The following is a 25,252-nucleotide window of genomic DNA, read 5'->3' as shown; positions in this document are numbered from 1 at the left end:
CAGCTGCGCCGCAGAGATGCGGAGGAAGGAGCGAGGGCAGCCCGCTAGCCGCTGCCTGTAGTCGGGACCTGCCGAACGTAAAGCTGCCGTGCCTTCGGGAGGACGCACGCCACGCTTGCTCTGCTCTGCAGTTGCCTTAAACAGCTCTCCAGGATGGTATCGGGACAATCGGTCTAAAAACGTTTGTTTTCCGTCTGTCTGCTCGAAGGACGCGTTGGCTTGGCTGCTAGCAAGTGATGTTTTCCTGTGGGACTTGCGGAGGCACCACGGACAAGCCTGGTACACGAGGAGGATAAGCTGCCTTTCGGATCAAGGTTATTTATAGCTACTGCCAAAAAAGTAAAGGGCTGGTTTATTATTCTTAACTGTTCTGGATTTAACTTATTTTCTCTTCCCCCGCCCCCCCCATCCTGAGATTTTCTCCGTGCCTTGGTCTGAACCATACACAGCCACTGTGGATTCTGTCTTTTTAAGCTGCCGCACCATGATTTATTTATAAAAGAGATGGGACTCTGCAAACCAGTTAAATGGATTACAGATAAGCCTTCACCTACAGAAGATAATGTGCTGCCTTCTGTAACGCTTGTTCAGTTGGAAGGCTTAATCGGGAGATTTCAGATACAGATTCTGACCTGGAAAAATAAATGAAGCCTTCCAGGGAGTGTTTGAAATATTTGAGCCACTGCTGGTTTTTGCTATACTTGTTTTTTCTGTGACATTGGAAGATTTCTATTACTTCCTTACTGAAGCACTTTATGTTTTAGGGAGGGGGAAAAAAACCCTCACATCCAGGTAAAGTTGCATTTAAACTGATGCACTGATTATGAATGACCTCAACCACCTCATAACTTATGATGTATATTTTGTATCTATGCATCTTATCCTAAGGGCAAGTTTACTATAATTCTTCAGAGTGCTAGTGTTTTTTAGATGTTTCCCCGGTATCCATGAAAACGGAGGTATAGTGGTGTACTTGTGCGAATACTTTCAGGATGGGGAAGCCGCTTAGCAGGCCAGACTGTCTACGTCAGAATCCTCCATGTGTTGGCAAAGGGGAAGAAGATGAAGATCTAAATATTGAGGATTGCTACGTTCCTCAGAGGTCCATCTATGACACTGTGCGGCTGAATGAACAGATCGATTCGGGCTCCAAGGGCAGCCTCTCCTCGAGGCATTTCACAGACCGGACCTTACCCTACAGTCACAGAACACTGGACATCAGCACTTTGTGCTCCAATGGTGCCCTTACTTCTTCCAGTGTTTCTGAGCTCCGAAGCCGTGAAGCTAACAAGTTAGATGAAAAAATGATCTTTGACGCTCTCAAACTGAACAGCGATGTAATTCGGACAGCTGGAATACCCAAAGCAAAGTCTAACACAGAAAAGAAGGAGCATAGGCGATCATGGAGAATGTTTGTTCCGCCCAACTTTTCAGATTACACAAATAAAAGTGAATGCTCCTTTAATGAAACTGCTGATTTGTCAGATACAGCTAGATCGGGCAAATGCAAATGGGGTACGAATTCTCTTACCTCAGAAGAGGATGATTCTGGTTTATGCAGCCCTCCAACAGAAAGGGAAGAAAAACAAGATACACTGTTAGCAGGGGAGCAAGCTCAAATACAAAGTTTATCTTCTGCAGAAGATATCTATGCAGTAGGTCAGTTCAGACCGCATTTCCCAGGAATTTGCAGAGAGCAGCAAACCCCACTGCTTGCAAGCAGTAGTGTCTCTGTCAAAGAAAGCTGCAGATTGGCTTTGTATGACATGTTACCCTCTGGAAAAGTAACACAAAGCCATGCACAGACGTGTGACAGCGATCAGGAAGAGGTGGAGGGAAAGTACTCTCACTTGCAAGATTTCAAAGAGAAAACTCTGGCACATGAAGATCCTCTTCAAAGTGATGGAAGAAGTATTTCTCTCAAGAAAAATGACGTGGAAAATGCATATGAAGCTCATGAAAACATTAAAACACGAGTCACAACAGTAGAAGGGGATTATGTGGATGATGCACGTCATCATATAGATTTTTATTATGCAAATGTTACTGTAAATACTAGTGACTTGGATTTAGCAAAATATGAGATTTTATCTGATACAGAGGAACCCAGTATGGCACGTACGGGCTCAAATGAAATGGCACTTTCTCTTCAACAGCTTGAATTAGATAGCTCTGTAAACTGTCCAAAAGCTGTCCCAGGGAGAAGTAAAGGCAGTATTTGGACTACTGGCATCCAAGAAACCTTGGATACAGTCTGCAATGGCCTATTGTCTAACAAGGTAATTAAAAAAAAATCCATAGATTTGTGAAATAGTTGTAAGCAGCCTTAAAGGTCTTTGTTTAAAGCTTTCTTTAAGTTTTCTTGTCATTGCAAAAACGTCATTTTTTCATATGAATTTGTCAGATGTTGTAATCACTGTCAGACACACCATGTCTGAAATAGGTGAGATGGTCAGTTCAGAAAATGAATTGGAGGCAAAAATTCTGAGAGGGATGATTCCTTCCAGCTGTGTGGGGCAGGGTTCTTCATTTGCCCAGCTGCTGCCAGTTACTCCTGCGGAGAGTCTCCTCTGCGCACCCGTGTTGGTGCGCGGTGTTTGCACAGAGCGCGGTCACAGGCGATGCCATTCGAGGGCAACTACAACCCATGTGTTCAAGCCCCAGCAGCCTTACTCATCAAGGTATAAGCAACAGTATCAGATGGTTGTGGTTTCCAAAGCAGGCAGATTAAAGGCTCACCGCCTCTTCTGAAAGCCGCCTTTTGCCTTTGCGTGCCAGAAAGCAGATCTGACGTTACGGTAGTATTTTACAAGCACAGGGTCTTGCAGCGCTTTGCAAGTGGTGGATGAGGTAAGGGAGTAAGAAGTGAAGCTTTGTAATAAGGAAAGGGTGTTTGTTGGGGCTGTAATTTTTTTCTTCCCACTCTGGTTGAAATCTGAGATACTTCAAGCTTTGTTGCTAAGTTGTTCTGGTAAACTTTGGCCTCAGCAATAATTGTAATTTATTTTAAGCGTCTCCCTGCAAAGAATGCATGTGTGTTTAAAGGGCAGATTATGGAGATCAGTCCTCTCTGTGGTAGGACGTTGCTCTCAAAAGATGAGGCTTTATGGCACATAAAAGAAGAATTTGTTATTGATTCTGTGTGGAAATACTATTCTGCCTCCTCCCTACCCTACAGTCAAGAAAAACACAAGCATTTTCCTTTTTCTTGGAGCAGCCAGCTGGTTGCACTCTTTAAGTTTTCATGTAACCACAGTCTTACACTTTTCAAGTTCTTTCGTCCGTAGGAACAAAATTCTTAGGGATGCTTAATTTGCTTTACCCCTTGTGTTTGGTGTAGTTGCTCCAGCTTCTAGATTGACTTGTCAAGCTGGTGGAAGCATGCTCAGCCACCTGAGGTCTGCTGCTTTAAAAAACACTCACTTTTGCAACACACTGTTTGGTGGAAAAGAGGAGAGTCTCTGGTGTGGTCAGAATGATCCCTGCTTTTCAGGATGCTGAGAAAGGTTACTTTGAATGCACTAAGTGTACACCAGAACTGTTACTGAATGCTGCTATAGAAATAGAAGGATTTAGGGTCAAAAGTTGAGCATTCTTTAGCATTGTTTATTCATTGGTTATTTTTCACTGGCCTGTGTAATTAATTCAGGGGCTTCGGGCCATTTTCTGATCTCATTGACACTGCTGTCAGTGCAGCCTAATGCAGTTGAATACAAATGCAGATTTACATTGCTATTGCTAATGGTAATAATCTGGCTCTGAAAAGCTTAAATACCTGAAAAAGTAAAATAAAGCTAACAGAAAACTGCTCAAACTGCTCTTTGGGTACGGTCAAAGCCCTGGCAGTTTGCAAGAATATCCCTGTGAATGAAAACCCATTCCCCTGGGCGTCCGCTGGGATACTGTTTCAGCAGCATCTGTAGTGCCTCCTCCTCACCTGTTACCATTGTATTCCCCTAAAAACTATCTTAAAATGTCTCTTCCTTTACTGCTTCTTTAACTTAAAACTTCTGCTTTTGTCCTAATTTGGAAAAAAATGCCCAATTGTCTCTCTTGGTTACATTTGTTTACTTATTTGAGGACAATTTAAAAATCCTTCTACACCACTTTTTTTGTAGATTTTGTACATAGATAATTAAATAGATGAGTTCCTCTGGTCTTGAATTTTTTTCCTCTATTATAAGATCTTTCTTTTTTCTTTTTTTTTTCCCCAAAACTTTTCCCCTTTCTCTCCCCCTTTCCTTTCTGTCTAAAACTACCCAAGGAAATGTACATCGTTTCCCCTTTATGGTGTATTGCATTTACTCTGTTTAGATAGAGTCTATTCTGTTTAGATTTATTAATTCTTAATTTTTTTTAGGAAGGTGCTGATGAGGAATTGTTTCCTTTCTTCTAGACAACAATTTTCAGCAACTTTTTATTGCATACATGTGATGTAAACACCAGATGCATTTTATGTCAGAAGATACAGTGTTTCATGTGTGTCTTGGGTTTCAACTGCAGGTATTCCAGAAAGAAGAAATTGAACCCCTCCAAGTAAAACAACAGGAGGTAAATTGGTTGGGTCAAGGTCTTATTCAAAGTGCTGCTAAACTTACCAATACAGAAAACCTTGAACGTGACCTTGAAGATGTCAACACCCGATGGAAAACTCTTAATAAGAAGGTTATTATTTTGTATACTATTCTGCTCTGCTTTTTGATTGTTTGCTTGCTGATGTCTTTCAAAATACAGGAAATTAAATATTCACTAAGATGATGAATTACATTACACAATCACTTCAGTAATTCTGAGCATAAGATTTATATCACTAGTAGCCAGAGGTATTACTATCATTTACATGGTTTTGTCAAACTTTCTGTAGGTTTGTCCTGGATTTTTGTTCAGTAAAGAATCCTCTAAGTCTATGTGTTCCTTCCTGCTTAAGCAGAGCAGGGAAGTTTGATAATCCAATGAAAGAGGTTGGAGTTGTGACACGTTCATAGGAAAGGTCACTTGTCATTTGTAGTCAGCCACTTCTAAGCATATGTCTTTCTTCACGCATTTTTTCAGTCTGTGTACATAGTTACACCTGCACAAAGCAGTGATACAGCCCAGTGTTGTGTGACTAGTGGCAGATTTCCTTTATAGCACCTTAAGGACTGTATTGCTGGAGACATTGGAAGGTACTGCTGCGTTGGAAAACAGGCTGTACATGTTTTTCACTGCTTTTGAAGAGTCTTCTTCTAGCAGCAGATGTTGCTGAAAATGGAAAGGGTGAGAAGTAGAAATGGTGCTCATTTTCCTCCGCTGTGTCTTCCTGAAGGAGTGATGCAGCAGAACTACAGACCTGTGGTTCACCAATTTGCCTTCTCCCTTCCTATTTCTTCTTCCCTTTGAAGGGATAATTGCCCCTTATTAAGAATTGCTGCTTTGGGTTCCTGGCTCAGTCTTTCTATAGGGAAAATAAAGACCATCTGAAACATGGACATTCTGTCAGTATAGTTCATTATACCGTAGCTAGATAAAACAGGAGTATCTCTTCTAAAGGGCTACTAGAGCAATCTGATTTACTGGTAGTCAACCTCTTCTTTTCACTGGATGTCTGTAGCCCCAAGAGATTAGTGCTAAATTGTGCCACAGTGCTGTTATGTATACCTATGAAAATGAGAGTATTTGTTAGCGATATTGGCAGATGTTCTACATGTTTTGGCTACTTACTTCATCGCAATGAAAAGAAAAAGTGAGTACAGTCTGATCCTCTACTTTTTTTCAGGTTGCCCAGCGTGCTGCACAATTGCAGGAAGCCCTCCTTCACTGTGGGAGATTTCAGGATGCTCTTGAATCTCTGCTTAGCTGGCTCATTGATACAGAAGACCTGGTGGCCAATCAGAAGCCACCATCTGCTGAATTCAAAGTTGTGAAGGCCCAAATACAGGAACAGAAAGTAAGTGAAATGCATTCAGAACATCTCTCTTTCCACTGGCTCAATGAGAATACATTCCCAGTCTTCAGCAAAGCATAAAATCTGTTCAAGTGTATTATACTACAGTGAAGTGTGCTGAGGTGTTTAAAGCAGCCATCTGTTCGATACTCAAGAATCTGTCCGGGACTGGGAGAAGTGCTCACCTTCTGGGACATAAGACAGAGTGTGACACTGTGCAATCTGAGCTGTGGTTAGAATTATTAACACTGTGTGGATAGAATTGTTAAAGGTCCACTGGAAAAAGAGAAAGCATAAAATCCAGTGTTTGGCCATTTGGAAAGTAGGAAGTAAAAACTAGTAAATTTTCATTGTAATAATTCCAAGGTAACATTGCCAATTATGGACTTAAATATTTGGCTCTTGATCCTGATTGTGATCTGATTGTTGTTGGCAATTAATTGGAATGCTATTGGGAAATGGCCTGTGCTAATGTAGAAGCACTATCAGTGTTGTCAACTTTTACAAATTTTCATCATGATTATAGAAAAAAGCAGCATAGCGTAGCTTATGAAGCATAGAGTCCATGCAGTTGAACTGTGTGGCCCACTGCCACCCAGAGATTTAATATAAAGTTGGGGTCAGTACAGGTTGTCATGTTGGGATATCTGCAGAGGCAAAATGTTAGTGTAACCAAAGGCAACTAAAGAATGGAGGAAGCGAGGATTTTAGGCAGAGGTGTGTTTTATTCTTGAGGAAGAAGTTAATTTACTGGACTGGATCAGTGAACTCAATTGTGTCTCAAACAAGTGATGAGTCATTTATATAATGTTTTTTATATCTGTTTTCCTCTCTCTATATAGATCAGAATTATCTTTGTGTTGCCAAATCTAGAAGGACCTGCAGCTTTCTCAAAAATGTTCTTATAAAATATATCAGATACTCTAAATAGCGTGTCTCCTTCAGTGGTATTAAGTAGAACTTTTTCTTCTGTATGTTCACTCTTTGGGCTGCCACACATCTTCACCCCATAGAAACCAAGAAGGTTGTTTGGGCTTGATGAAACCCTGCTATTCATAGCAAAATAGCTGAGAAACTAAAATGAGCATGTGTTGGGGTTGTGTGGTGTGGTGTGTGTCTCTCTTTGTTTAGCGTTATTCACACTTTCATCACAATATGGGCATTGCTTTTTCTTTTTTTGCTTCATCAGGTTTTCAAGAAGTCTAGCTCCTTCTGTTTTTACACTTGTGTTATTACAATGTTTTTTAATAACTTGGTGCTTGATTGCTTTCTCTGTAGCTTCTCCAGAGGTTGCTGGATGACCGCAAGCCTACTGTTGAGGTAATCAAGCGTGAAGGGGAGAAAATTGCAGAGTCAGCAGAACCTGCTGATAGAGTGAAAATCTTGAAACAATTGAGTTTCCTGGATAGTCGATGGGATGCATTGCTCAGTAAAGCTGAAATAAGGTATGTGAAATCTTTCATAGATTTGAAAAATGTGGACATAGCATGTAGTAGATGATTAGAAACAGCATGTGGAACTCTATAGTGTGGACTCCTGTAAGTACTATCATTCTTGTTATTACATTACATTATTGTGTTTTGATGTTGACCTAATAGGTCCTCTGAAGGAAAAGTGGAGAAAAGTGACTTGAACAGACCAAAAGCTTTTAAAAAAAATTTAGCCAAAGATGCTACAGTCTGCTAGGATTAACTGCATATGTATCTTCTAAATATTTTATCTCTCTTAGTTCATTAGAATGCAAGTTTCTTGATGCAACAACCTGTTTTGCATAGAATCAAGTGCGAATTTTACACTTAAATAATAGTTATGTTCCCTTTGAACTTTAAAATCCTGATGTACTGATGCAAAAAGGGGGCACTCAGCTCTTCCCTTTTTCTGTTTGGTGTCATCCATATAATTACTTTCTACAACTTAGAGATTCTCATACTGCCAGTTGCTGATGTACTTATGTAATGTGCTGAGCGCCCTTAGTTCTCAAGAAGAAAAAGGACCATCAATGTATGTAGACATATTCTAGCATTTTCTTAAAGCCATTGCAATCCAATTCAATTTCCAATTAAAAACAAAAACCACACACACAGAATCTGTGTATACACACACATGTAGATTTATGAGTTGTTGTCAATGTATAAAATACCTGGAAAGTTGTGAACTGTAAAGTGTCTTTGAAGAAATCAGTGTTGAAAGGGTTGCTGAACGTGTTTTCTGGGTGGGGATTTGAAAAAAGATGGCCTTGTTCAGAGTAGACAAGAAGAGCATGCGTAATAGGTGGCCTGAAAAGGCATATAATTAAGAACAAGAAAGGACTTGGAATATTGAAGAAAAGGAATTCAAGTGAACAGTGAAGCTTTACAGTGAAGAACAAATTGTTGGGAAGAACAAAGTGTTGGGATTTGGGCGCTTACAGTAGCATTGAACTCACTTCTGTTGTCGCGTACTCCTGGTAGTCTCTCTGTAGTGCCTTTACTCTGAACCTTTTTTGTTACTTCATACTAATAATATGATTATTTAATTAGTAGAGTCAACCACTAATAGACCATTATTTCCTTCTGGTTTTTGTTTGCCTTTTTTTTTAATTGAAGGAATCTGACTCATTAGCTGGGTAAATGTTAATGCTATGTTTAATTTAATATTATTCTCCCAGTCTGGTGATACTTAATTAAAAATCAAATTCCCACTTCTTCCAAGCCATCTATTAGCCACAAGCTGGTCTCCATTCTTCTTTGGTCTGTCTCTAGAAACGAATAGGACATTTAAGGATGATTTTTAAAACTACGTAGAGTACTTCACTGGGTATTTTGTGGCTAAGCGTGTCAGGTCTACCTTGTTTATAAGCCTTGGGAAGCACGTTTAAACATAGTTTTTATCTGGAATGAGATCCCCATTTGAAAGACAGTATTGCAGTGTTTTTCACATAGGGCAAATCTCTCAAAAAGCTGCGTGAATGACAATTGTTCAGCAGTGGTTGTAGAGAAGACTCTTCCTGTAATCAAGACCCTGCTCTGAAACGTAATAATCTGAAACAGAAACGCTTCAGATACTGCTTTTTTATTTTGGAGGTCAAGTCGCAGAATCACAGAATCTTTGGGTTCGAAGGGACATTTTAAGGTCATCTAGTCCAACCCCCCTGCAGTGAACAGGGACATCTTCAGCCAGATCAGGTTGCTCAGAGCCCCGTCCAACCTGACCTGAAATGTTTCCAGGGATGGGGCATCTGCCATCTCTCTGGGCAACTTAGGCCACTGTTTCACCACCCTCATTGTGAAACATTTCTTCCTTATATCTAGTCTAAATGTGCCCTCTTTTGGGTTAAAACCATTACCCCTTGTCCTATCACAACAGGCCCTTCTAAAAAGTCTGTCCCCATCTTTCTTCTAAGCCCCCTTTAAGTACTGGAAGGCTGCAGTAAGGTCTCCCTGGAGCCTTCTCTCCTCCAGGCCGAACAACCCCACCTCTCTCAGCCTGACCTCACAGAGAGGTGTTCCAGCCCTCAAATCGTTTTTGTGACCCTCTTCTGGGCTCTCTCCAACAGGTCCATGTCTTCCCTGTGCTGAGGGCTCCAAGTCTCTGTGTTTTCTCAACGTTGTCTCACTAACTTCATTGAGAGCTTTTATACAGAACAAGAGATGCAGAAGTAGAGCCAAATAGTTCTGCTCACGTCATTGAACAAATGTTTAAAGATATTTTACAATACTGAGGATCATGACAATATATTCTGGTTCAGAAACTTTAAAACATGTATAATAGTCAAGGGAATGTAACTTTATGCTTAAAGACAGCTAGAAACTTGAGAAGTATCCTTATTGGGTATAAAACAATGTTTTGCTGAATTGAGTGCTAGATTATTTTTACCAAAAAAGTATATGAATAAAGTGACATTCATTTTATTTGCAAAACTTGCATATTAGCTAAAAGAGTTTCAGACAGCTTCAGAGGTGGATTTTTAAAAAATTTTATTTGATTTTTACTTTGCCTTGTTTTTCATACAGTATCATGGATATATTTATTTCATTCAGTGACTGGTTCCTACAATAAGGCAGAAGTCGTCTTTTTTTCTTTTGCAAAGGATTCAAGGGGCTTTTTCCTATTTCACACTTACTTCATCACAAAAAATAACCTTTCTCTTGGCGTGTTGATAGGAACCGTCAGTTGGAAGGCATCTCGGTGGTAGCACAGCAGTTCCATGAAGCTCTGGAGCCACTGGTGGAATGGCTGACCACCACAGAGAAGAGGCTTGCAAATGCAGAACCCATTGGAACACAGGCCTCCAAACTGCAGCAGCAGATTTCTCAGCATAAAGTAAGATACAATCCACACACTTGCTTGTGTCATTCTTTTTAGATGCTTCTGTAAAGTACAAGACAACTGGCAAAGCTGTTGTGGTGTACCTATATTTTACCATGTTGAATTTTTTTTCTGTAATTTGAGTTTTATATGTTTACATTGGCAATATGTCCTTTTTTGTTCCGTTTTTATTGAGTTCCACTTATATTTCTTTTATGTCTTTCTGATTTTCCTTTTCCATTATTTTTCATTATTTAAAAAATATAGGCCCTAGAAGATGATGTCATAGCTCACAATAAGGGTTTACATCAGGCCATTAGCATTGGTCAGTCTCTAAAGACCATGAGCTCCAGGGAAGATAAAGATATGGTGCAGGAAAAGCTAGATTCTTCCCAGGCCCGATACATTGAGATTCAAGAGAAGAGCAACAGCAGGTCTGAACTTCTCCAGCAAGCTTACAGCAATGCTCAGATTTTTGGGGAGGACGAAGTTGAATTGATGAACTGGCTGAATGAAGTCCATGATAAACTGAGCAAATTATCAGTCCAAGATTGCAACACAGAATTGCTTGAGAAACAGCACTCTGAACTACTGGTATTTTGATTTCTGTTCATTTATTATTTAATTAATTTTAAAATTTTGATTTATATTTCCATACTTCATTTATTTTGCATTAGTATATTTTGTTTTAAATGGCAATATGCTTATTCAACTAAAAATAACATAATTTGTTATGTCTGTGGTTACACAAATGGCCTTTTCTCTTAGGATCTTCAGCAAGAGATTCTTCTTAGAAAACAAAATGTTGATTTGGCTATACAAAATGGCTTAGAGCTTCTCAAGCAAACAACAGGTGAGAGCTTGCATAAAACTGTGATTCATCAGGCTTTTTTTTCTTGTAATTGTAAAGTACTTATGAGAAAATTCAAGTGGAACTTGTAGATATTCATCCATATTTGCTGGTTAAAGCAGTCGTAGTTGTTTATTTTAATAAAGGTTTAAGGTCAAGGTAGCTTATGTTTTTGGGCCAATTTTACTATTAATGTAAGTGAGCAAAAGTCCTTTTTTGCCTGTAGAGAATTTGGCCCTTGAAACCTCTGTTATTTTTAGTGGAAAATTATTTTAGTGAACCTGCATTCCATTCCTAATAGCAAGTTATGGACATTACTCATAATGGAGAGCTGTTTGGCAGTGGGCGCAGTCAATTCCCTGCAGGCATCCACAGATGAACGAGATATTAGACTACCTTTTACTGCAAGAGGAAACCTCTGTCCACTGGAGCTAATACTGTGGGAAAAGTTGCATTCCAGTTGTACACAATGTGTCTGTTCTATAGATCAACATCTGTCTGGATTTTCCAGTACTTCTCAAGTTCTTGAACTCTTAAGACACACACATGGTTGGGGGCGGGTGGTATCCTTTTCTGTTCCAAACTTAGACATTATGCATAGTCTGCAATGAAATCTGAATATACACTAATAAATTTCAGCAGGTTGTTTTTATTTTAGCCTTTTGAGTTGTGTTTCAAATGGGTGGTAAAGAGGGTGTACAGTGACGCCAAATATTACAGTAGTTGAAAGTCTAGTTGGTATTTCATTGATTTTTTTCTTCACATTTTCAAGAACCCTTTCATAATTTGCGGGGGGGCCTCTAAAAGTATTGTGAATTTAAGGGTGGATTTTTTTAAAGAACATTTGCATTAAATATTGGATCTAAGTCCTTACTTTCTAATAGTTTAGTAAAGCAGAAAAAAGACAGAAGGACAGATCCTGAGCTGAGGTAGACTTTGTAGCTCTGTGGACTTTGGTGACAGTAGGATAATTTACAATAGTTGGAGATTGACCCTGTCGTCTTGTTTGGGTTACTTTATAAATTAAATACTGAGATTTCTGTAATAGATGGGGTTTGGGATTTGGGTGGGTTTTTTTGCTTTTAAATATTTGTGATCACAGAAAGTAACATCCCTCTGATATTTTAGGTGATGAAGTTATAATAATTCAAGATAAACTGGAAGGCATTAAGGCGAGATACAAAGACATTACAAAATTGAGTTTGGATGTATCCAAGACCTTAGAGCAGGCTCTGCAGCTTGCAGGTCAACTGCATTCAACTCACGAGGAGCTCTGCAAATGGCTTGATGAAGTGGAGGTGGAGTTACTTTCATATGAAACTCAAATACCAAAGGGTGAAGAATTAAGCCAAGTACAAGAAAGACAAAAAGTAGGTTTTTGAACCTGTGAGTTATTTATTGCTGTATGATTCAGCTAGGTTTTGTGTTAACTTCTCTTTGGCCTGAAGTTGTTCTGTGAATAACTAATTTTGGCATCCGATGATTTGACTAAATGTAACAGTAGTTAAGAATCAAACTCACTTTCCAGAGTCATCTGTTATAATCACTTATGAAATTGGGCTGAGGTTTATTTTTAGCACTAGAGAAGCACAACATTTCCTTTTTATTCAAGCAGCTACCTAATCCTGGGAAAACTCTTAAGTTGTCAAACAAAGTTATTTTGGTTCTTTAGTTGTGACTTGGATAAAATCCTGTGAAGCATTAAAAAAGCCATCATTTAAAATACATATTACTACTCTTGTTTAACAATATTTATTTCAAAAGAAAAATTGTAGTATAAACTGGATGCATGGACAATGTTGGAGGGAAGCTAAAAAAAAAAACCACCTTTCCATTAAATTTCGTACATATATAAAAAGAAGTGAAATCGTTGCGGCAGGGGGTGTTCTGTACAGGTAAGAACTCATTCCTGAAGCATTGTGTGATTATTTGATTGGAATTTAATCCAATCATTGCTCATTTAAGAAATCACTTGAATTCATCATATTTTGCTTTGTTGCATACCTGATTTCACTCGCTGGTGATTTAGTTCCTTATGGAGTTGCAGGTTGCAAAGAGCATGTGTTAGTTTTATTTTCTTTGGTTGCTTCATGAAGTACTAACAACTCTTAGAAAATTGCAAAGAATTTCAGACTGTCATACTGACTGGAGAAATATATTTAAGATACATTCTGTAGAAAATTTGTCATCAGGAATCACCCACTTTTCTGTAAAACAACTTACAGTATCAAAAAGCTAATACAACTGAGCTGAAAATAAGTGTACTAATTTATCCCTTTGGGTTGCGGAAAACATTTTGGTTCTTGACTCATGGAGTAGTTGAAAGGATATAAAAACATGTGCAAATTGTGTTTGTTCAGCTCCTGTGCTGACATGTTTACTTTAAATGGCCTTTTTCAGGAGTTGAAAAAAGAAGCAAAGAACAACAAAGGCTTACTGGACACTTTGAATGAAGTTGGCAGTGCGTTCCTGGAGCTGGTGCCATGGAGGGCCAGAGAGGGGCTTGACAAGATGATAACGGAGGACAACGAACGGTACAGATTAGTGAGTGACACAATCTCTCAGAAGGTGGATGAGATTGATGCTGCCATCCTGAGATCTCAGCAGGTACTGAAAACTCTTCTTTGGGCAGTGACAGATATTTGGCAATGTGTGCCTGAGCAAAAGGTGTCCTGTAATAATGTTGCCAAACATTTGTTGTAATTGAGCGACAAAAGGCCTGTTTGAATGGAATGGGACTCCACTGTTAAGATATGAATGCAGAACTCAGCTTTTTTGATGACACAAACATCAGTCTTGCAGATAAAATTGCTAACTACCCTGTGGCACCTTAAGTAAGTTTGCTTAAGTAAGAACTGAATGGCCCATGTCTTTTGCAGATCATGTTGTGTTAAGTAAAATCTGGTCCAGATCCCCTGCCAATTTTGCAACACTGAAATCACTGGTGTTGCCACACCTTTTAGCATCAGCTGCTTGTCTAGCTCCTCTGTAGTTTCCACAATTAAAAGCTGGATCATCTTGTTGAGGCTGTAGTCGAGGATTTAAATAACAATTCCTTTTATTCATACCCACAATGCTTTTCTTCTTGGGGCTCAAAAACTGACTTATGTGGAGGTTTCTGTACACACACAGATATGTATATATATGGGTACACTTTGAGAACTGGCACTCTAATTTCATCACTAAATAGTCTCATATTTAAGCTCCTTGCTTATAAATGCATTGTGGAGACACAATTTTCCAGTGTCTGCTTACAATTCAGGCATAAAAATATTGGTCGAGATTTCTGTTTCTGCTAATAGGTTCCCATAAACAGTTGTAACTGGACAAGGAGAAAGCATGTGTGACATTTTCAAAGTTTGTTGAAAGCTGGCTAGAAGAGGCTGGCAGTAACTCAGATCTCTTTATAACTGAGGTTAAAAATAACTTCATGTTTAACTTTTTAAGGGGTTTGCTATGAATATTATCTGGTCTCATTAACCAAATCATCAAAAATGAAGGGTGGGTGTTTTTTTTTTTTGTTTTGTTTTTGGATGAGTGATAAGATGAGATAGGAGAGTGTATGTTGCCTCTCCTTCAACTTTTTTGAAGTATGTGAGTATGTTGCATCCCCTAGTACAAGTTAAGCAGATTCAAGTCCTGGCAGGAAAGGTGATGTTAAGAATGTTAAGAGGGCACGTTGGTGATGTTAAGAGGGCACATTGCACCCTAGTCCTGCATACCCCTAACCTCCACTTCAGCCCAACTTACATTACCACAATATAACTCTATACGCTCTGTCCTGTGATAAATGTCAAGTGGTTTAACACGCTTCCAGTGAAGGATAAGCTACTTTCCATTTAGCTTGGTGAAAGACCACGCAAAATAAAAAATGTTTTCAGAGAAGCTAGTGCTCTGAAGCTTACCCTGTGGCAACTTGTTCAAGTGCCTGTAATATTAAAAAGTTTTGGGTGGAGGACAAAGCCCAAGAACATGAGGGTTCAATGGTAGTAGTGTGGGGTTTGTGCAAGATGTTACTGAGCCAAGGTGACAAATGCAGTAGGCTGTAGGAACAGGAAAGCGTATTGTTCCATGTTGTGAATGGAAGCTGGAAGTCTTAATAGACTAATGTAACATCCCGTTTTTTAATTACCTGGGCAAAATGCTCCCAGATGGATACAGTTATCCTAGAGATACATTCAGCTACACATTTTAATCTTCATTTCTCAATACGGAAAGCATTGGTCAGTGTTGTACCCCAGTGCAAGGGGTGCTCTGTAGAAACAGAAGGTTATATTCTATGTTTGGCTTACTTGTTCTTCATTCTAAAGCAGCCATAGAGAGTGCTTTAGAAAGCATTCATGGAACAAATCACAATGTCATCATATTCAGAAGTCAATCATTCCTGGTTAGAAGGAAAAAGTACCACAATGAACTATGCTTGGTTAAACTGATGGGAATGAAATAGATGATTCTATAGTGACTCAAGTGAAGTTCAGGGCTCATAAATAACTGTCATGTATAATGGAAAGAAAACACTTCAAATTTTGGATGCAGAGAGTACCAATTTTGTGCTTTTTATTCCTTAATGTTATATTTGAACATCACAAATTGGAAATACGATACCTTCAGCAAATGGAGTTGAGAGTCCCTTCTTTCCTCAATGCTATGTAACCTAGAAGTTTCACTGCCATGCCTTGATTTCGTTATTTCCATTAAATATTTTCTCCATATTACTTACATACCCATGGATATTTAGTATCGGGAAGTCACATGGCAGTTAATTTGTACATCTAATGCATTTGAAATCACCTTGCTCATTTCCTTCATTTGGATCAGAAATAGATGGGCTTCTGAAGAGCTTGGTTGTGAACTGCAGTTTCTAAAGCCAGGATTTAACTACCACTAGTGCATGTGCTTCGTGCTAACATTTAAAGTACTGATTGTTTCAGAACGTACCTTTCTATTAGGAACTCACAATATTTAGGACAAACTTACTTTCTGTTACTTTAAATGAGAAATGGCATATAGTGAAAAAGAATGTTTGTGCTCTCTCTCATGTAACGAATGGATTATAAAGGCTGAAAAAGATTGACTCATGAAGAATGAAATCTCAGAACTGCTTCTTTTGTTTTTGTTTGACTCATGATTAACCACCAAGACAAGACTGATTTAGTGGCTAAAGTGAACTCCAGCTATGTTACAGGAGCAGGGCTGTCCCGGTCTATAGCCACAAAGGCACAGACCAGCAGATTTAAAAGACAAGAGCGACTGAGAGTGGTCAGAAAGAGACTGCTGAGGAAAGTGTGGGTGTCAACAACACAAGTAGCAGTTTCTGATTTAAAACATCCTGATAGACTTTCACAATAACTCCGAACCATATTAATGTTCAGCTAATTGCAGTGGGGGTCAGAGTTTTAAATAAATAAATAAATCAGTTCTTAGTAGTTTCTACAAAGACTGTTTTGTGCATCTGATCATCCCATGTAATATTTCTCTATGGCTTAAGCTCAAAGCTGCTCCTGTTGAGTAGTGCAACATGTATGTGCTAAGATACATGCCTAGGAACTTGAGCTGAAGAGAGAATGTATGATTTTTAATTTGGTCTTACTTTTCAGTAAGATCCCCACGTACTTCTTTTCAGGCTCTCATGCTCTCCTGCACAAATCAGTAAGAAACAGATCCTTTAAATCCTCTCATTACTTTCGTGCTTTGAGCTAATTTCTGAAACATTTAAGCGTTGAATAATGTTAGTCAAAAGTTAATCTTCTAGGAAAAGGACTGGCTGAACCCAAATGCCCCAGTGAACTTTTTGCATTTAATCCAAGGTCTAGTTTTGGATTAAATCCCATCTTCTCTGAATTCAGTGAGGTTTTTCCACTGACTTAGTTGAATTGTGATTGTTTTGCCTTTATCATTTAATACCAAAGCAGCTCTTAAGGTTAAAAGGATAACATCAAACAGCTATTTCCTAGGGTAATTGCAACACTAGTAGTAATAATAAACATAGAGATGGAATATCTCTAGTTAAATTCAGTCTAGTTAAAATTCTGAAATTATAACCTTTTTTATTTTCCTATGTCTGTTAGAGAGCGGTAGGCTTTGGAAAAAATGTATTTGCTTCTGTTGCTTTGTCACGCTTATGAATTAAGCTGTTTGTATTAAAATCCCTCAGAACCATTTTGGGCTTTGTATTTAATTTATATATGGAAAGTGACCCGCTATCTTTCTAACAATTCAAAAGTATGCTTTTTAATCTTTGTTAAAATTTTTGAAACAGTCATTCTAATTTCATGTCTATAGAACTGCTGAACTAATTTATGTCTCTCTCATTTAGTTTGATCAAGCAGCTGATGCTGAATTTGCCTGGATTGCAGAAACAGAAAAGAAACTGATGTCTCTGGGTGATATTAGGCTTGAGCAAGACCAGACCATGGCTCAGCTACAAGTTCAAAAGGTAAAAGAAAAGCATTTCCAACTGTCATGTTAATTATTGGCCGGCACACTCTCCATCTAGAAAATGTACTGGCATAATTTAATTTTCAGTACATCATAATGCACTTCAAAAATAGTTTTTGCTCCATGTACTCTTATTTTTTTTTAACTGCTGACCAGTTTTTATTGTGTTTGAAGGCTTTTACCATGGAGATTTTGAGGCACAAAGATACTATAGATGAACTTGTTAAATCTGGGGATAAGATTATGAACACGTGCACCGAAGAAGAGAAACAGACCATTAAGGTAAAGTTCCTTAAATTGCAGCTAGAGCAGTGGATGTGCAGACAACATATAAGTAGGAGTCCTATAGTGTCTTTTGTGAAATACTAATGCAAAAGCATTAATTAGAGCCAGTTCTAGTCTGAGGGTTGTAATACTAGAAGAAATGCTGTTGTATATTACTGTCCTTCCTTCAGGATGTTCAAAGAACAAACACTGTGTACTTGCTTCATTGCCTGACACTAATTTGGAGCCCCATTTATCAGCTTCATCCATGGTAAATACCATTTTAGCCAATGGACGATTGAGTGAATAGGTATTAGTCATCTGGGGTGGTGTGTGTGCAGTCTGACTGTTTATCTTCCCTCGTTCTCTTGGGTCAGTGACGCCCTGAGTGTGTGTATTCCTGTGCTGGATTCAATGGCTGTGCACCTCAGCGTGAATCTTTACTTTCATTTCTGCTGATTTCAGTGTAGGCTTTATTTGCCAAAATTATTCCATCCTGTTGACTAACACAGCCCATGAAAGGCATTCTTTTGCCTTTGTTTATCACCACACACACAGAGGCTGATGCTGGGGCTGTATGCACATACAGACAGATTTTTCCTGTTGGCATTTGAGAATGGGTTAGTTGTGGGGTTGGGGGTTTTTTGCTAAATTATGGCAAGGCTGGATATGTTGTGTAAATTTAGTCCTTCCAGTGACCACGCTCCTTTAACAGCAATACTTCACTAAATGTGCTCTGCTGCAAGAGCTCCAAATAAATTTGATTTACTCTTAAGTGAATTCAAAATAGATGACATGTTCTGTCTATGAAACTGTATTCATAAGGGAGAGCAATTTTATGTGAGCCTCTATTAAATATTTGTATTTGTCAAAAATACTGTATATCTGTGTGTTTAGGCTATGTTTTGTCCTCTGGATAGCATCTCTATACGTAATTTACATGCAAGACATAACAAATGAAAAGATAGCTTGTTCTGCCAAAAAAGATTCTTTACTGCAAATTCAATGGCTTGCTTATATGTCTAGTTTTCCAAGGCTAGCATTATGTGCATTGTCACATAAAATATTTCATTAAAATGATAGCATAGGCAGTCTTCCACAGGAAAAATGTATAGCTAGTTGATACTTTCTTTTGTAATCACATGCCTAAATATAGTATATTTGTAATGTTTCAACCTTGTAGTTCTAACCTACTATTAACAGTAACACATCCTCATTAATTAATGTATGCTAACCTGGAACATAATGTTGTGTGGTTTCTGTTGCAAGTTTGTAAGCTACAAGCACAACAGTATATCCTGTTCTCTTGCCAGATATAAAAAAAAAAAACCTCAACAGATTTTCGTGTATTGTTCGTGATGCTTTGATTCAGAAATGCTGTGGAAAACTTAGTTTCTGCCAAGTGTCACTGAAGATGAGCGTCTTCAGTAAGGAAGTGGGGCTAAGATCTGCAGTCAAATCATTTGCAGCTTGACTGGAAGCCCTATGAATAAAGTGTTATTTGTAAATATCAGTATCATTAAATATGTTCTAATGACTTGGAAAGTACTCTGCCGAAGTCCAAACTCCCGCAATATTGATTCTGTCCACCTTAAACACTGGTACTGTAGAAACATTATCAAAACTAAAATTTGGTTCACTGTGGTTTGGTGCTATGATTATCAAAGATTGTTTAGAAATGAAGGCAATAGACATGTGGAAAAACATACATTTCTGTTTTTTGTTAATATTATTCTACAGAAAAAAATGGAAAGCCTCTTAAAGAAATATGATGTAGTCTGTCAAATGAACTCTGAGAGAAACCTCCAGCTGGAACGGGCTCAGTCCCTAGTTAACCAGTTCTGGGAGACTTATGAAGAACTTTGGCCATGGTTAACTGAAACAGAAATGGTCATTTCTCAGCTTCCTGCGCCAGCCCTCGAATATGAAACTTTAAAGCAACAACAAGAAGAACATAGGGTAAGAATTTTGCCAGTTTTGAAAAAAACGAGTGTGAAAAAACCCAAATAGTATTCTGCTTAAAACTGTGGAGTACTCTGCTAAATGCCAGAAACCCAGACAGTTATACTTCCGTTAAAAAATAATTATTTCAAATAATAATACAAAATAAATACTTTTTCAGTCATGCTTCTACTGTTTCCCAAACTGTGCATGCAAACAAGATTCTCTGGGGAAGGCAGCAAACAATGTATAAGCATAAAAGAGGGCTAAAGGGAAAAAAATTGCCATTATAGTGAGAGAACTGAGCACACAAAAGTTAATAGTTAAGAAGTATATTTAAAAGTATACATTAATGTCAATATTAGAACAAACCAAACCCATAAACAGAAAGAACAGACATGGGATGTTGTAGCAAGCAACAAAAGAAGGTGGAACATGACTATCTAAAGAACTGGTGTACCCGCTGTCAGCATGCTGGTAGTGAAATGTTGCCTTTGTGTACAGCCTGTATAGAAATATGCACATATGTTGGTCTTATGTGCATGTAAAAAAGTTGAGTTTTGTTTTCTTCGTATCATTGGAACTAAACTTAGCTGAGCTAGGAAGATGGACAATTAGAAGGCCAAGAATTGATTGCTTGGGTTCCATCCAATCCCGTAATAATTCCTCATGTCAAATGTTTGTTATGTAATAATTAAAAGAAATAATTGTTTATCATAACATCACAAAATAGAGGCAAAAATGTTGTAGGCTGGCCACCATATGGGTTTTCTTACATGGAGGAATAATCATCTGGGATAAAATTTGGTACGTTTCATATATGGCTACTAAAATCACATGGACTCAGATGTATCCCACTGAGGTTAAAATCCTGCATGTTTTGGCATATGCAAAGTCCATATGGCTACTGGAGATAGCTGTGTCTCCCTCCTGGGTGACTAGGTTTTTTTATTTTAGCTGCCTCAATTAAGTGACTCAAGTTAGATAGGATGAACCCTGACTTCAAAGTCTTGTTTACTCTGAGACCAGTTAATGAAGATGTGCCACTCTTCCGTACTGGTAAACACTGGGTTCACTCATTTGTCTTCCTATTATGTCCACAATGAACAAACATGCTCTATTAAGAATAGCTGTATAACATGAGCTTTAGAAACTATCTTCATTAGTCATCATGACCCAAATCATGCTTGCTTTACTTACAGGATTGTTCCTCATCTACTTTAATCATTCTGCTTGTATGAGAAGCCCTTCAGATGAGCTTCTATTTTTTTGCATTTTCCCTGGGCTATGCCATTAGTGGAGATTTGTTTGTTAAGTAGAAGATTCATGTCAAGCAATTTTAACACGTAATCTGATCTGAAATACTTATTTACTGGAATTGTTTACCCCATAGTAAATCATAAGGAAGACCAAATAATTTATTATTTTATTTTAAAAAAAAAAAAGTTCTGAATGTGTATTGAAAACAGTTTTCTATACTCACTTACATTTCTGTTGTGATGTATTTACTGATGACTATCTTGGTTCCACTCAAAGTCATGGGATTCATGGAGTTGATTCTGTGTGAGTAACAGGCAGTCAATTTGATTTGAACTTAGCTGTGGGCAGCGTACTAGCATAAGGTTTGGACACAGAAATGTGCGCTCTTGTGGCCTTGTGTCATATCATCTATTTGTGCACAAAAATAAAACACAGAAAATTATTTTCTAAAAACTTTCAAACTGTTCTTAGCTTTACCTTTTCCTCTCCTCTGCTAATCAACATTATTTTTCTTGTTGCAAGGTATACAAATAGAGCTACATGCTTGGTAACTAGTCAGGGGTTTTTGTATTTTCGTTGCTGCTTTGTCATCAGGGGAGAGTGGAGGGTCATGGTCACTGTCTTTTCAATCTTCTCAACCTCTCCTCTTCTGGGAAGAAGCAAGTAAGCAAACTAGTATCAGGATTTCTTTTTAAGGAAAGGACCTAGTTGAAGAGAATTTATTTACACTGAGACTGAGATAGGCCCTTTTCTATGTCTTCAACAATTTAAACAAACTCTGAGCTGGGAGGAACAGAGCATGTGCCTCTCATGGTCCAGCACAGCGGCTATGGGGTAAACATGTGGAGTTCGCAGCACCGAGAGGGACAGTGCCTCACAAGACAGTGGGATTTTTCTGAAAAGGGAGGGATGAGCTGAGAAAATAAATAAAACTGGAGGAGAGGATTGGGCTACTTCCACAAAAAACCTTTCCCTTTTTGTCAGATCTATGGGTGCAAGTAAACAAAACCAAAGTTCTTAGGCAGGTTGGAAGACACCTTGTGACCTTTCACTTCCCTAAGCCTCTGCAGAGTCTTCTGCACAATTTTGACTGACTTCAGGGGTGGATGATGAGAGGGAGTAGGCAGCTGAGATCAAATTTAATTTACTTATTTATTACTTGTTAAACTTTGTGTCAGTTAAGTAATAGTGCTGTTGTGAAGACAGAGGGGTCTTGTGGCCAGATGGGAGACCGCTAAACTAGCTTTGATAGGTCTTTACTGATCAGTCTTCCTTGTCCTTTTGTCCTTTTCACTGATTTCTTTCACCCTTCCTTGTGCTAGTTTCCCCTTCTTAAATCAAGGAAAATATTCTTGCAGTGCCAGTACCTCTTTCTGTGATGTTCTTCAATGGAAGGCTTTGTGGCAAGTGACAAATACCAACATGAAAAGTATATATGTGGTGGTGTTACGCACATGTCTGTAATATTGTTGTCATTTCTGTCATTACAGGTACTAAATACGATGGGGAGTGTCTGTTGCCAGCATCATATGCATAGTTAGCATCTTATATTTTACCTGTAATCATATGTCCTACAAGAGCATTGCACGGACCTTTCCAGTGCGTCCCTAATTGTGATGTTTCATGCCTGGATAGCTCTGTGTTGGTATGGGAATGACCACTGGCAGAGCAGTCGTTAACTTTATTTGATATTTGTTTTGATATTTATTTGAATTTTAAAGCACTTTATTTGTGCTTTACATTAGGACGAAGGGTATTTGTTTGGAATTTCTTGCCAGCTGGATGTGTTAGAAGTGTGGACAGCTGTAATGTGGTGGTGCAAGCATAAGAAACTGATAAGTTGTTTCGTTTGTTATAGCAACTGCGTGAGCTGATCGCTGAGCACAAGCCTCATATAGATAAGATGAACAAAACCGGGCCTCAGTTGCTGGAGCTGAGCCCAGGAGAAGGTTTCTCGATCCAAGAGAAGTATGTGGCAGCTGACACCCTTTACAGTAAAATTAAGGAAGATGTCAAAAAGCGAGCACTGGCACTGGATGAAGCCATTTCTCAGTGTACCCAGGTATCAGTTTAAGTTTAAAGTATAATTGGATTCATTCAAATGGAAAGATATACAGACATTGTCATCTTACATGTATATATCAAGACTAAGCTGCTGTTTTATCTGGATTTTTCAATGTAACGGCCTGTGAATATTCATATCACTGCTTATGGCATTGATTTTTCTATTTCTAGAGGGGTTATAATTTTATATATTGGTCAGTATTATGACTCTGCTGCAGGTGAAAAATGCTATTTTTTTCTTAATTTTGAAGTAAAAAAGGGAACATTAGGCCTAAAGATGTGGGATTTTATTTTCACTTTATTCTGTTTTCTCTTGCTGGTTGATGCTTCATTTGTATATGGATGTCGGTGTTGATCACTTAACTTGAGTATAGTTATATCTAGAACTTGGCAGCTTTAGTTACAGTCCATTACCAGTGGAACTAGAGGGTAGTTTGTCATTGGTAATAGCATTTACTCTCTGTTGCAGTCCCACAAGAACTTAATGTAACATATGCTTGCACTCTTAGGTAAAAATATTGCAAGCAAATTTAGACCTCACAAAACGTCACCATAAGCATAAAATTCAGATCAAGTCCATAAAAGCTGCATATCTTAAGTTTATCAGCCTATGCAGTGAATCTCAATAGAGTATCATTAGGTATCATATTCTGGAGACTTTTAAATATTGGGTTAATTGTCATTAAAGCCAAACTGAAATTCTTTTACTCAACCCCAAATTCAGAAAAGAACTCAGTAAAACTGTGTACGTGAACCCATACAAAAACCTGAACAAAAATACTTTGCTCTATACTGCTGTTTTTATAGGAAAGTCCCCTTTTTCTCTGTTAGCTGGAAATTAAGTGCTATATTCTGCTCAGGTCTAAAGTACTAAATAAAGAAATACACCTTAAAGTTCTCATCAGGTCTACATTCTAAATAATTTTTGCCTAGTGAGGTGATTGTACTTAATGTCATATTCCTAGGCTCTGCAGACTGAGTTTTAAGAACCTGAGCAAAAAAATTGACATCAGATATCATCCTGCTTTTGAACTGGTTATAGACATTATATTATACTTTCAGTCACTCTGAACACCTTCTTTACTTACAAGTCTGAAAGATGATTAATTATCTAGATTCAATGTTTTTCTTTCTCATAAATGCTTGATCCTCCCCCTACTTGGAGCTGCACATTTGAAAATCAATATATTTACTTAGTATTCAAGACCCTGCTTTGTATGTGATAGACATTAACACATTGTACTGGCTGCTAAGTACAGAAAGCAAGAATAAAAATTCATTCTTTGGTAACAGCTAGAAAATAATCAGATGTTGAGAAAATACTTATGCAGTACTTTAAGGTTCATTTTATATATGTAAATGTGTATGCAGATGACAAAACAAAAGATTTTAATGTAATTTTGTATAATGTCCTTTTTTTTTTTTTTTAAGATACGTAAATACATATTATCAGGGCTCTGTCCTATGATGGCTGTGTCAATGTTTGTCTAGACAGTCCTGGAAGAATAATTATTTAGCTCTTCAGGTTTTAAATTATATCAAGTTGCATTATGTATCAAAGGCAGGACATAACCTATGGAGCCAGAATGAGAGGTTATAATGACTTGCATTTTTTTCCTTTTAAGTTCTAAAACGCCTTGTCTCACTCATTGAAGTACAAGTACAAGGAAGCCCACTGAATGCACTGACAACTTAAAAAATATAATATATATGTCCTAAAATTGGACCTGAATATTGCCAATTTAATTTCAGTTTTTATCACTTCTGTGAGGTTTTGTTGCCACAATTAGTTTTTCAGATACCTTGAATGTGGGAAGGCTACTATCTTTCATAACACATTTTGCTGGCTTGTATGATATTCACACTTTCCACAAAAACACTGAGTCCATAACATTAGTCACAGGGTCTGATTTGAAGTGGGTTGTATGGTGGGAAAAAGTAATTACATTTGTATTGCGTATATTCCTTTGAATAGAAAGGATGTAGCTATTTGTTCACATAGGGTAATCTTGTTTTGCTGTGCTCTTTCTAGCACCTTTCCCAAGTGTAGTCAAGAGTGCTTTTTGTGGATTCTGGAGGATCATTAAATGCACCCACAATTTATTACTATTGGTAATTTGAAAGGGGCATGGTGGCAACATATTTTTGAGGAATCTCTATGGATCCAAAAGCATGTAGTAAAGGCTAACTTCATACCTGTACCAAAGGATGAACCATGTTAACAT

At 38.1% G+C, this 25,252-nt stretch overlaps 1 protein-coding gene across 1 annotated transcript in view; it reads left to right on the top strand.

Annotated features, from left to right (window-relative positions):
- Nucleotides 1-992: 992 nt before the first annotated feature.
- The window catches only part of LOC104614014 (dystonin-like), a gene marked incomplete at its 3' end in the record, with an annotated part of 50,333 nt that continues 26,073 nt past the window's right edge, over nt 993-25,252 (top strand). Inside the window, exons 1-13 of the mRNA XM_010295872.1 lie at nt 993-2,279; nt 4,504-4,665; nt 5,756-5,926; nt 7,202-7,368; nt 10,066-10,225; nt 10,478-10,804; nt 10,979-11,063; nt 12,189-12,430; nt 13,461-13,667; nt 17,377-17,496; nt 17,673-17,780; nt 19,503-19,721; nt 22,822-23,025. Of these exons, the coding sequence (XP_010294174.1) occupies nt 993-2,279; nt 4,504-4,665; nt 5,756-5,926; nt 7,202-7,368; nt 10,066-10,225; nt 10,478-10,804; nt 10,979-11,063; nt 12,189-12,430; nt 13,461-13,667; nt 17,377-17,496; nt 17,673-17,780; nt 19,503-19,721; nt 22,822-23,025 (3,459 nt within the window). The remainder of the gene's footprint in view (nt 2,280-4,503; nt 4,666-5,755; nt 5,927-7,201; nt 7,369-10,065; nt 10,226-10,477; nt 10,805-10,978; nt 11,064-12,188; nt 12,431-13,460; nt 13,668-17,376; nt 17,497-17,672; nt 17,781-19,502; nt 19,722-22,821; nt 23,026-25,252) is intronic.

Source organism: Phaethon lepturus, unplaced genomic scaffold, assembly GCF_000687285.1.
Source record: "Phaethon lepturus isolate BGI_N335 unplaced genomic scaffold, ASM68728v1 scaffold18631, whole genome shotgun sequence".
Lineage (NCBI taxonomy): Eukaryota > Metazoa > Chordata > Aves > Phaethontiformes > Phaethontidae > Phaethon > Phaethon lepturus.
The sequence above is the reverse complement of the archived record's forward strand: the minus strand, read 5'-3'. Positions and strand labels throughout refer to the sequence as shown.